This window comes from Corvus kubaryi, unplaced genomic scaffold (genome assembly GCF_017639235.1).
Source record: "Corvus kubaryi isolate FWS band 111438036 unplaced genomic scaffold, C.kubaryi_AGA036_p1.0 133, whole genome shotgun sequence".
NCBI classification, from domain to species: domain Eukaryota; kingdom Metazoa; phylum Chordata; class Aves; order Passeriformes; family Corvidae; genus Corvus; species Corvus kubaryi.
In genome coordinates this window covers 34,619,650-34,632,664 of record NW_024580667.1, presented here as the reverse complement: position 1 = coordinate 34,632,664, position 13,015 = coordinate 34,619,650, and the positions used below count along the sequence as shown (strand labels likewise).

The 13,015-nt window shown below is 38.5% G+C and overlaps 1 protein-coding gene across 3 annotated transcripts in view; it reads left to right on the top strand.

Annotated features, from left to right (window-relative positions):
* PCCA (propionyl-CoA carboxylase subunit alpha) overlaps positions 1-13,015 on the top strand; it is a 272,415-nt gene that overhangs the window by 65,141 nt on the left and 194,259 nt on the right. For all 3 annotated transcript variants that reach the window (XM_042042942.1, XM_042042930.1, XM_042042953.1), the window contains exon 7: positions 11,881-12,012. In XM_042042942.1, the coding sequence (XP_041898876.1) occupies positions 11,881-12,012 (132 nt within the window). The remainder of the gene's footprint in view (positions 1-11,880; positions 12,013-13,015) is intronic.

The following is a 13,015-nucleotide window of genomic DNA, read 5'->3' as shown; positions in this document are numbered from 1 at the left end:
ATTTTTAAGTCCACTGGCTGGCTGAGAAAAGGGCGCTGTAGGTCAGTAAAAAGGTGTTACCAATGTTAGCATTTGGTCAGAGCAGTGGGCTTTTAACAGTCTTGTTTTTATCAAGAATGTTGCTTATTCAGTGTCTTTGTCTGTTACAATGTCTTAGAAATAATGCTTTTTCAATGTAGTTATTAGAGGAGATGATTATTAGGAAGATAATTCTAGGGTCACTTATCTTCCTGGCTGTCAACACCAGGGTTCCTTCTGCTTAAATCATCAGTAAATTCAGGGTCCTGTGAGCTTGGACAGTCATCATAAGTTTTCATTTGGTTTCTGAATGTGCAGTATATGTATAATCATAGTCACCTGACTTTGAAAGCATTGTATAATGTTTGGAAAAATACCAGCCAGATTTTTTTTCGACACACAGGCATACAGTTAATACCCTTTGACTGCAAGCTCAGTGTACCATCTCGGTAACACAGTGCTACTTTTTCATTACTTGTTCACTTCTAAATATATTCTCGTGTTTTGGTTATTAATTTGGCCTCCCTTTGAAAAACACAAGCTACGGTATTGCAAAGTGCACTTACTGATCAAACTATATGTTTGTGTTCTCTATTAATTTGCAAAGCTTTGCTTTTTTGGCTTTAGGACTGGAGAAATAGTATGGCTGTATTAAGAGCATGTCTTGTGTCCATGCATTTTCTTCATTTGCTCTAATATTGGAGTTTTTGAAGTGTTTTTTATTCTATTTGTCTTCCCTGCTGAACAGTTTGATACAGAAAATTTTGTGTATGCTATAAGCTTGGTAAATGTGAGGCATTGTTTTAGAATGATGCTCCCCTATTTTTCCCACTTACCATTGTCCTGTTTTTCTCCATGACTGCCTGGTTTTCATTTAGACTAATGTATATTTTGTGTTAAATATCTCACTGAGTGTTTTCTGCCAAGCTGAAGACATTTTCCAGACTGAAAACCAAATGGCTTAGAAAAGAAAGTGCTACTAACTTTCTCTGCTGAATTCAGTACAGTAATTCCAAGTGCTTTCCCCCCTCCAAACAATTTAAAAATATGTAGCTTGAATCCTAATTAAAAAAAAGTAAAGAGAGTTAATACTGTTCAAGAGTAAATAGTACTTGTGTTTTGAAATGAAGTAGTTAATAGCTTTATCTATTTGTGGCTCAAATGTATTCTTTAATTGATAAGATGGAGTACTTATCGATAAGCAAGGACTCTTTCTTACCTTGCTAACATGTTCAAGCTGGCTTTGTGCAACACTGGCATACTACATTTTAAACTAAGTTTGAGTTAATGATTAAATAAATGCTGCTTTTACATAAGGCAAAATCTTGTGTGGCCATGCAACTAGTAGAACTATTTTGTGTTGCATAAAAAATGAAATGGTCTTCCTGAGGCTGGATGATTGGGAAGACTAAGATTGCACTTGTTAGTGTTTGCCATTTCCTTTGTGCATACCTGATTTCTTCTCTTTATCTTCGTGTAATCAGCAGCTATATCCATTGCCAGGATCTAATTGAACTTAATGAAGAAAGAGGTTCTGCTGTTAAGCTTCTGCATTTTCTGCTCTTTGTGCTGCTCATGGTGCTAAAAAGAGATGAGTTAACATAAACCTGAGTAGGCTGTTTAACCTTTTTTCTCGTCTGGAAATGTAGATGCAATAACATTTGCAGCTGAAAAGGCTCATTCACAGTTTCTAATGTTTAAGGATGCAAATGAAGCATTTTGTCTTTTCTGTCGCCTGGAGGTGTTAAGCAAGGAAACAGAAAGAGGTTTCTAGGATTAGTTCCACAGATTTCTTTTATCATGTAAAAATCAAGGGTGGTTTCAATGCCATGAAGTGAAGAAAAGCAATATGGAAACCATCCAGGGAAAATTCTTAAGTTTCCGTTTGTTTCTCCCTAAATTTTCTGGGCGTTCGTTTCTACTGATATAGGTGAATACTCAAAACTTTTTCTAGCATACCAGGGCTGAGTTCCTGTGCCTTGGGTGGTGTCTGTGTCGTGTTTCATATGTGATAAAGTAATTAATCATTTACAGCGGCATGTCATGCAAACTCCTGTATGTTCAAATTTTATAGTTTATATTTGAGAAATACTTCTGAACTCAGTTAATTCAATATTGTGTTTAGGTTCCGGACAAACATGTAATATATAGGCCATCTAAAGCCTTAAATTGTTTCAAAGTGAAATTACCAAGTAAAACTTCAGCTTGCTGATCAGATCCAAAGTGAAAACTTGTATGTATAGAACCAGAGAGGTGGTGCTTGTTCTTCTCAGTGTCTTGTGCTTTGAGCCCTTGGGAGAAGCTGACTCTGCTCCTTTCACGTGCAAAGATATGACTGGGAACCATGTCTTCTGCTTATAAGTTACAATATACACTATGAATTTTTGGTAAGGGAGAGTTTTTAATTTCAAAACGCAGAATTAAATCAATGCAAGCACATTTACCCTTTGTACATATAATCCATGATAATAATGGTTCACAACTTGTATCTTGTTAAGGATGTTGTCTACAGATCAGTCTGGTTCTTAGTTTTGACTTTGTATATTTATCACTTCTGTGGAATTAAAGAGGAGATGACTTTAAAGTTTATTTAAAAAACTATTTTCCATGCAGCATTAGTGCTTAAGGTGGTGCTGACAGTTTGGATTAATTCTGGCCGCTCCCTGGTGTTTGTGCAGAAGGTTGTGTACCTTTTCTGTGGTGTACACTTTTTTTGGACAGTGGAGTTAAGTTGCCTTGGATTGTTTATACTGGCTCGGCAACTGTGCCTTTTGTTTAAGCTGAGCTTTAGAGTAGTCTAACAAATTGAGTTCTCTCTTTCCACCCCCAGTATTTGAATATACATATACTGCATTTTAAAAAACATAATTATGCCTATCTCTCTCTATATTATATATAGCTATATGCTATTCCTGCGTTCTATTCCTAGCCTGCTTTAAAGAAGGCATGTTTGGGGCCTGGATAAGACCTGTTTCCATTTGGTCCTGCAGAAGTTTGTCTGGCCCTACTGGTAATTGATTAATGGATTTTCATGCCTCTGCATAGTTTAAACTATACTTCCGAGACAAGTATTAACAGATTCACACAAGGGTTAAATAAATCAGTTAATATTTCTTAGAATGATGGTTTAAAGGCAGTATATTAACACATCTTCCTCCCCATAGTAAAGGTTAAACATGGAAACTGGCATCTGTTGGCTTATTTTCAAGTAAATGAGTGTATTCTAGTTTTCATTTTTTTGGGTATTGCTGCCCAGCAATTATCCTCTTAAGGCAGCAAATTATTTAAAAAGATTTGAAAATGCTTTAGTGTTCTTTAAATTCAATTTTAAGAAGTGAGACAGACTTCTTGCAGATGTGTTCAATTTTAGGTAAAGCCTTTTTATTCTGCTAGCTTCTTCTTTTCAAAGGAAACACTCCCAATGTATTACTTTCTCTTACAATACATAGTCCTGTTCATGACAGTGAGTACAGATATTTAAAGTGGCACAGTGCAGTGTCACAGGTAGTGACATAGCTTATGTGCTAAGTTCTGACCTCTACATTGCAGTATGTTTTGGAGCCAAGTAACAGTTCAGATTTTGAAGTAGAATTTGGAAGAAGCCATGAGGTCTGACAGGCTGGGCAGCACAGTTCTTTATTACGACTTTCCTTTGCAAGTTGCATCAGGCACTATTACTTTTCCAACTGCCTATTTACATTTTGCTTTTGAGGCTACTTGCTGTCACAGTCTACCTGCCTTGTGCTTCTGCAGCTCAGGGTAATCCATCTCCTTCCAAAGCCCTCAAAACAAAAGCCAAACCTCTGCAGAAATAACTGCAGTAGCCAAAGGCAGGTGCAGTCAGAGAACAGTAGGATGCTACAGCCCATCCCTGTCTTGCATATCTATCCTTTTGCTTACACCACATACTGTTTTCACTCTGCCATAAGCCTGTACAGAAGGCTTTAATTTACTTCAGCATGGCTCATTTTGTAAAAATACCCATTCTAATGAGAGATGCTACTTGGAAGTGTTGTCTTTTCTCTCACGTGTGTTTTTGTAAATGTGCGTGCATTGTCAAGATCCTTTGTCTTCAGAAGTTCTGCTTATTTCATTGTAAACAAGATTGGAGGAACTTCTTTTCACTGAGCTGCTGGAGAGTTACTACTCTTGGTGATTTATGACAATACCTAGGTTTTGTACTGTTCAGGCCTTTTCTACTTTAAAATTAATCTGCAGGGAATGAAATTTCTATTTATTGGTACTAAATTTGCAGGCTGATGCCTGGAAAAATCACTGGCCACTCCTGCATATGTTCTTATTCTGAGCCTTCAAGATGGTAGCAACAGGGCCCAAGCGCTTGAGCCGAAAGGTTGTTTCTGTGCATCTAGCAGAAAGCTTCGGGGTGATTTTTCATGTCCACCACATTTTATTGTAGCGCATTTTACTGGTTCAGTATTTCCTAGGTTATTGAGCGGATGCTTCTTATTATATATTCTTACAGTAGATTTCCTTGAGGAATTCCTTCCCAATGTTGAATGGACAATTCCTGTATTCTGAAATGTTTTTTTCAACTTTTCAACAGGTGTCAGTGTGCCTGTGTTGGTGGTATTGTTTATTGTGGTGTTTTTTTTTTTTCCTGTTTTTCTCTGGTAGTACTCCTGAATCTTATCTGTCTTTGGATGTTTCATCTGGATTTTTCTGTTCTGCTTGTTTTCTTTCTAGGTTGTTTATACCTCTGTTGGACCTTCCTTTTGATGGCAGCTCAGCTTTTCAGCCCTGCATTTAGCCCTGCATGTGACTTTGAGGTTTTTTTAGCCCAGCTATCTATTCCACTCATCCTTGTGGTGTGCTGCTTATCTGCTCTGCTTTGTATATGGGTGCAGGCAGCTGCACGTACAGGTCTGTGTCCTTCTGGTGATCTGTGAGCTGTACATGGGAGATTGTATTTGTGGATGATCCAAATTTTTCTGGAACGCTGTGGTTACCAGACTACTTGTGCCTATTCCCTTCCCCCTTGGGTCTGCCTCCTTGACTGGTTGTGTGTCAAGAGGGCAGTATGATGGTGAAAGAATTAATCAGCTGCATGTAAGTATTTCATAGAAACCTTTTTGAGTTTTTCCTGTGAAGAAAACTTAAGGGTTAAGACAAAACTGCTTTGAAAACCAGGCCTATGATAAAGTTTCTACTGGAGTTCTTATGTCTGGACCTTCCTTCATAATCTTATTCACCAATAAATTCTTCAGTAAGTGTGCTAATTTGTGCTGCCCACACTCTCTGATCTTGCTGTTACCTCACTGCCACAGAATCTTGTTTCTGTTTCTCTTCTGCCCCATGGTTGTTGGAATACTTAACACCACATGTCTGAGTTGCTTTAAGCAGTGGATTTGATGCTTCAAACTTCAGCCATTCTGTGATTCAAACAGTGCTTCTCAGAGAAGCATCATGTTTGATTTTTAAAATAAACCTTAAAACAGTAATGCAGACTTGACAAGAAGAGCAGGTCAATATGGCAGCATGCAGCCCCCCTCCAGAGCACCTCAGAGTTTGAGGGTGTGCCATCTTCCCAAAGAAGGTTCTTGTTTTGAGTTGCATGCACCAGGAGCTCGTGGTCCTTCCTTCAGTGCCCATTAAGATTTTCTGTTTAGCTCATTTTGTCTCATGAAAGTGATGGAAAACACTTATTACAAAAAAAATTAGGCCATTGTCTGCCATGTTGGTCAGCTAAGTCAGCTGAGGAGTGTTTAAGCCTGATGTTAGAGAAGGGGGATAGATAGGACTATGGGCAGGCATGTGCAGGAGAGGGAGGAGAGAGAATGAGGGAAAAGGACTTTGGTTGTCTCAGTCACTTAAGAGCTGTTACTGTCTTCCATAAGTATCACCCTGAGTTTGGGTAATCTTGAAAGTGTCATGTGTAAGTCTGAATTTGAGAACCTACGATTCCGTGGCAGCATGCAACAGATTTGGGTTCTCCTGTAACTTTCATGAACTTGTTTAAAACCAGCTCTGTGTTTACATAGAAAAGCTTATTTTCAATAAAGCAGAGCAGCTATAAATGTTTGTGAGATCTCTATCCTCTCGGCCATTTTTTCCTCAGAAATGGGAAATATTTTCTTAAAACTAGTCATTTCAGGTACTAGGGAATGAACAAGCACAAAGCCTGCATTATTGTCACTGCTTCTGTGTGGTAAGATAGCTATAGGGGCTCTTGCACCTGGAAAAGCTGTGCAGTTGGAGTATGTTTTGCCACATCAGCATGCTGCGAGTGGAAAAATCCCCTCACCAAATGATCCTGAAGGAGAAAACACGAGATTCTTGATAGCAGTGTTTTTGTACATGGCATATCTCTTTGTTGGTTGAAGCTGCTCCTCTTAAGCTGATATTACATGCAGATTCAAATATCTTGGCTCACATGAGGACACCAAGAACTGTGTTTAATTGTCCATAACTACCATAGTAAAAGACAGAGGAGAAGTTTTAGTATCGTTTGTTTTGTCTAAAGCTGAGTTGGAACTGTTCAATCATTTCCTGCAGCTCCAGGAGGCCTGGCGGCTTTGCCACAGATTCATAAGCCCACAAAAAAGTATAGGTTGCCAAGTATACGTGTGTAGAAGTTACTTATGCAGTTTTCCCTCCTTCATGCTTTCTATCTTTAGTTCTGCTTAGGCTGTCACTGAGGCTGAATCTACTACTTCACACAGTAATTGTGAATATCTGCATTCATAATTTCCAGGAGGAGGTGCAAAGGAAACTCCTCCTCTAGACTAAGTCTCTTCAGTTACCTCAGGCCCACAAGAGTTTATCAGATGGGCAGGTCCCTTCCAGATGTTGAGAGTATAGTGACTTACACTAACATAGGTCTGTTTGGCCCACTCTGTTCCCAGAGCAGTCAGATGTTTGGCAGACTGTGACTGCGAAGGTCACAAACTCAATCATGAACTTCGCAAAAGGATGTTCAAAATCTTGCCCTTGCTTGTTGTACTTTACACTGTGTTTAGTTTTTGCTATATTAGGGGTCCTGCATTCCCTGAGGGTAGACTAAGGCTTTTGTGTGGCTTAAAAAAAACCAACCACCAAATGAAAAGGAAGAGAGAATAAACTGCTCTCAATTCTTATGGCATGACTGTTAGACCTGTTGTTCCTGCTTTCAAAAATAGTGGGCTGTTGGGGAAAACTCTTCAATATCTACTACTTAAGACAGCTAAAAATTAACTTTTTCAGCACAAATATATTATGAAATTGTTCTTTTATAGAATATTCCTTATTGGTTGCCTGTACCTTTGATTATGCAAAGTAGAGCAGTGATACATAGATATCACAGGTATGTTTCTAAACAAAATGCTGGTGAATGTTTATGGTGAAACTTGATGTGTTTTCTGCAGCCAGATAATTAGTCTTCATGGCTGAAATATGCTGCTGAATGTGTGAAAGAGTAACAGAAGTTTTGGAAGAACTTGTTGATATTAAGTGTGTAAGCTTGTGTATGTACAGCAGAGGTTTTGGTACTTGCTGCCACACTGACAAGTCTGTGTGTGAACAGGCATCAGACACTGCAAGTTTTTCTGTTAAGAGTTTCACCACTTCTGTCTGTTCGATAAACTAAGGATGCTAATGGTTGAGTGCTGGCAAATCTTTCTGGGAGCTGAAGATGTTGCCACCACATTCTTTCTTATGGTCTGTTTTTGGCATTTTCAGAATTGGGCAGTAGACTTTTGAACAGATTGTTTAGTACATTGTGTGAGTGTTGGCAATGAAGAAGTTGGGACACTTTTCTGGTGAGGGCTTGAGCAAGCATCTTTGAGTGATGACGTATTAAATCTTAGTATAGCAAGACTTTGTTTAGTAGTGCCTGAAGCTGACAAAGTCTTTTTTTTGTGTGCTTAACTGAAGTTAGTTGCAAGTCATGTGAGAGAATGCACGCCTTTTCTGTGTAAGAGATGGTTAGGCACACTGCCTGGAAACCAGCAGAACCTCCTAGGTTTGTTAACTGTGAGAAATGAGACAAAAAGATTAATTTATTGAAAACAGAAAAATTGAAAAATTACAGAAATTAGAAAAATATAAAAATTTGGGATCCTATGGCTCCGTAGATGGTATGCCCCAGGAACGCAGGGATTTGAGATCTTCTGGCTGAGACAGCACTAGACCTCAGGTAGAGAAAAAGAAAGACTTGCAGTGCTGGGCTAGCTTTTGGCTGGTCCAAAAGTAAAAAAATTACTAAAGGCTCCTTAAAAGGAGTAAGGCTTTGAATGCCCAGCACCGACGTCTACCACAGCTAGCCTGCAGAGAAAAAGAGAGGAAAAGAGACCCTGCCTCGCTGCCTTGTTGTTTTTATAGTGTCTTTGCTCTGCCCACAGCCCGCTCACAGCCCGCCCCTTCGGTTTAAAGTGATTGGTGCTTTCCCTTTGATAGATCATCTCCGTCCACCAATGGCTCATCGTTGTCAGAGGGGTGGTATCAGTTGAGATAAGGGAGCTGAAATGTCTTCATTAAAATTCAGGTTGCCGTGGAGGTTGCCTACAGGGTAACGGCCATGGGCTAAAAATAGCTGCTGGCTGTTAGAACTGGGGTTTTTTGGCCTTGGAACCAAAGAGCAAGTAAAAACACCTAAAAAAAGTATTAAACTACATCCAACACATCTCAAAACACTTGTAAAAGTATACAGTAAACACAGGAAAGGTAACTCTTATGGTGTGCCGGTGGTTTGAAGTTTGAAAAGGGGCAAGTTGGTGATTTTTAACTGGGGAATTTTTAACTGGGAAGGGTGCAACTCTCTTAATAAACTACTTTGAACAATTGAAAACACTGATAATGGAACTGGATTTTTGTACCTGGGCTGATGGGTTAATTTTAAGATTCAATTAAAAAATATTTAGCTCAAAATTAATTAATTAAAGCACTTAATATGCAAAGACCAAGCACAAATAGGGATTTCATGTATGACATTAACTTACTTTTGATTTATGGGTCTTGCAGAATGCAGAATCATGTGATCTTGGGTGTCCTGTGATATCACATTGAGTCAAACTATTTTGTTTCATATTTTGTTGATGGAAGATGGATGTGGTGACTGCCCAAGTTGACTGATGTTATGAGGGAATAGCTGCTGGTACTATGCTGCTGCCTGTTTACCATGAAAGGGCTGATCTGTGTAAGGTACAAAGGTTCGAAGCAATTAGAGCCAAAAGGTGCACAGGTAGACCAGTGCAGTTTGTAAATTCTGAGTTATGAAAAGTATACATTAAAAAAGACAAAATGCAGGTTGCACCAGGTGATATTTGCATTAGAGTAATGGGAATCTGCTGCACATCATCCGGGATTTAATTTTTAGTAAGTGTTATTGGCTGTATCCATGTGGAATATTACAGCTCTACAGGATTCATGTAACAAATATATTCAATGCAGAGATTAACTTCTTGGAATGGCCTGCAGTGTTCCTTCTCAGGTGGTTCATGAATCTCTCCTGAATGGTACTGTTCTCTTCTTATCCAGCTATCTGGACAGGAGCAGGGAATGAACTGGGCACTTTGGAAGTCCATGCCACAAATCAGTGAGATGAGACAGTAGGTCAAGCATCATGTCCCCTATGTGCATTTGGCTGGAAAGTTGCATGCTTGCTGATGCCATGAATGTAATTTCCACCCTCTCCTGTGACCTCCAATTTGAATGAAGATTTTTTACTTTCTGTCTGAACGAAGAGGGGAAAAGAGAAATACTGTAAGAGTGTGGAAGTAGACTGCAATCTGCAAGTCTTGGATGGTCCGTTAGGCTGTTAGGGCAGCAAAAGTTTTGGACCCACTGTCTTCACCTCTGGACATCCCATGTTTTTGACAGTGAATTCTGAGAAAAAAGTGAGGAGAGGAAGCAGTATGTGGTAAAGTGGTATTGGTCAGGATGCAAATGCCAGTGTTGTGGCAGAAACTGTGGAAACAAGGTGTTTCCAGGTTAGGAGTGATACAAGAGGGACAGTGTAATCTGTTGTCAAGTATGTAAGCTAACCTTTTCCACAAGGCTTTTTGAGATTGGAATACAGTCTGATGACAGAAGAGAACTCTGCCTTACCTCCAGCTGTATGCAGGTACCTATTTGTGTCTCTTGTTAAGAGAGGAAGAGTTATCAGTTTTCAGGTTGTTTCTGAAACAGTCAGCTCCAAACTTTGTGTCACTGTGGTTTCATGCATCAACTCCTTGCTTTGTTTCCCTTCTCCTTTAAAAAGTGAATTTCTTAAAGTGACAAAGGATCTGAACACTAAATAATTACAGATCTGCACCCTTGTTTTGGTCCTCCTATCTCTTCCTTCTTTCTATTGCAGTCTTCCCAACTTCCTAAGACAGTTATTAATCAAGTTGTTAATTCCAGAGTTGCTGAGCTAAGAAGCCCAATGCAGTAGAGAAGAGGTGGGCAGAGATAAACCCCCAGATGGTTCATTGCGAGTTCAAGCTAACAATCCTTTGATGTAGCAGAACTGATGCTCTGCACTTGGTTTGGGTGTCTTTGCACTGAACTTCCTCGTCTGTAATGCTTACTTGATCTTTTCTAGATAATCTCTAGCACCCTGCTAGCTAGGATGGTGGGAAATCATCTACACAGAGCTTCTGCTGTTACACTGGTCCTGCTAGGAAGCTGCTGACAGTGCAAACAGTGACTCCCGAGCATCTTGAGATGTCTCGGCTCCTAGAAGATCGCAAATAGGAGGATGTTTTCCAACTTAAACATGTTTTTCCTGTGTTTTGGGATTGGATCATGTACTGCCATCACATAAATACACAAAGCTTCAACAAATGACTTTTTATTATTAGTGACTGTAACTATATGGTTTGTGCAGCAGAAGTGTGTGTCAGAAAGACAAAATATGACATAAATTGTGATATAAGAAATTGCTATTTGCCATTTTGTTAGTATTGGTATTAAGTAAGCTGCCCATTGGCTAGAAACAAGTTGTTTTTAGGCATTTTACAGGCGTCTTAGAATTGGGGAGAAGAAAATAAATGTAAAAAAATGTGCAAGGCTTTTTCTTTTTTTAATTTTTTTTTTTTGTCCGTACCCCTCTTTCATCCTCTCTTTCCCCCTCCAGTACAAAAAACGTAAAGTTACCTGAAACATGTGTACTTGCTATTGCATTAGTAACTTTCAGTGGATAGTTCTGATAGAATTGCCTTTAACTTACTGGAGTACTGACCTGAAGAGGTTTGAAAGAAATGCCTCTATCTGAATCACCTCGCTGAAGTCTATTGTTGGCATAGAGAAACAGGAGGAAGAAACATGCAGTTCAGTGTTTTACCTACATATTAATGTCGAAGTATTAAAATATTTTATATTAACCTCTTTCCACATTATTATTGGAAAATAATTGCCTGAAAGAATCAGGAAATGTTATTTCACTTATTGCTTTATTTTCAAGATCTTAAATATGTTGAGTAAAAGACTGCATTTTCATTGTGATGTTTCATTGAGGTTTGGTTTTAGGAATGCATACTAAATAGAATTTTAAACTATGTTATCATTTGGCAAGTGCATCTTTGTAAATCACTTTTGGTTATTTCAGTGGTGAATTAACAAGCCTCTGTTTTCTGAAGGGATATTTCTAACTTTCAGGCTGGAGTACTTCCACTTGCAGCTATTTTTCTCTGGCTAGCTTTTGCTTTATACAAATGCTAATTATAAGGCTTTGAGTCTGTGTGTATACATAGTTTCACAAGGTCATACGCATTTTTAATGAACTGTGTGAAATATTTATATATTGCTCTGTTACGTAAAGAGATCACTGTCTTATAAGTCTTTTTGCATTAGTCAGCTCAAAAAGAGAAAAAAGTTAATATCTGTGTATAGAAAAGCTGATTTTTTTTTTTGTCTCCTAAAGTTTTTTCTTCATTGTCTTTGCAGGCATCAGAAGGTGTCACCTTCATTGGACCTGACACACATGCTATTCAAGCTATGGGAGACAAGATTGAAAGCAAACTGTTAGCCAAGAATGCAAAGGTCAACACGATCCCTGGCTTTGATGGAGTAGTCAAGGTGAGAAATCATTTAATTACTGTCTGCCCACTGTAGGAACAGTGTCTAAATCAAAGTACACCCATTGACAGTCTGATGCAGAATCTAATTATAATTTCATCTTCTTTTTCAGTAAAATGTAATTAAAAATGGAGTACAGATTTTTACTAACAAGAGAGCTTTGGAGAAGAGAGAAAGTCCTTGATAATAAATGATGTATTAGGAGTTCTTCAATGGCGTCTCTAAAAATACTTTGCTTTAAATTTAACATGAAGGCAGGTAGATGTGTTAAATGTCAGGTGTGGATTTGACTTATTTGCACATCTTTGCATTTCTCAGGTCTTGTTGGCCAAGATCTTGACAGCTCTGAGTTAAGTGAAGTTTGTTAAACTGTGTGAAGTTTCCATTTTATGGTCTGTTCTCATGCACATTTCCATGTGTTGCAAAATTCAGGGTGAGGATGGAATGGGGGGAAGTTGGTGGCTCTTTATCAGAATCTACAGCTAATATTCTTCATGTGATTGTAGAAGGAATGTCTTTCAACAGTTTAGTAAAAAAATTTTTGTTGTTCCTTTATAGTTTGTAAGGTTAAATAAAGTGTATCTTCGTTTTTGTTTATTTTGTGCTATAGCAATTGTGTTGGGCTCTTGCAAGCTTTCCTGTGTGTCTTAATATATTTTCTATGTTAATGTCGTTAAATAAGCTTTTGTCTTTTGAAACCTTCATTGTATACAACTAAAACTTGGTGCATTATAAAGTATTGACCTCCTGGGTTGACATTTTTTGTGCTTGAGATGTCAAATCAGATTTTTTTCAAATGAAGTTTGAGTAGAACTTTAAGTTGCTTGAAAAAGCATGTAGTAGCTAAGTTGGATTTTAAACTCCCTCCCAAAACCCGACTAAAAGCAAAAGGTAAATAGAGTACCAACGGGCTAAGCCTCCATAAAATTACCTGGTCCAATGAGGCTGCCTGGAGAACTTGACTAGTGAGAGAGAATGATAAAATCACAAAATAGCTGAGGTC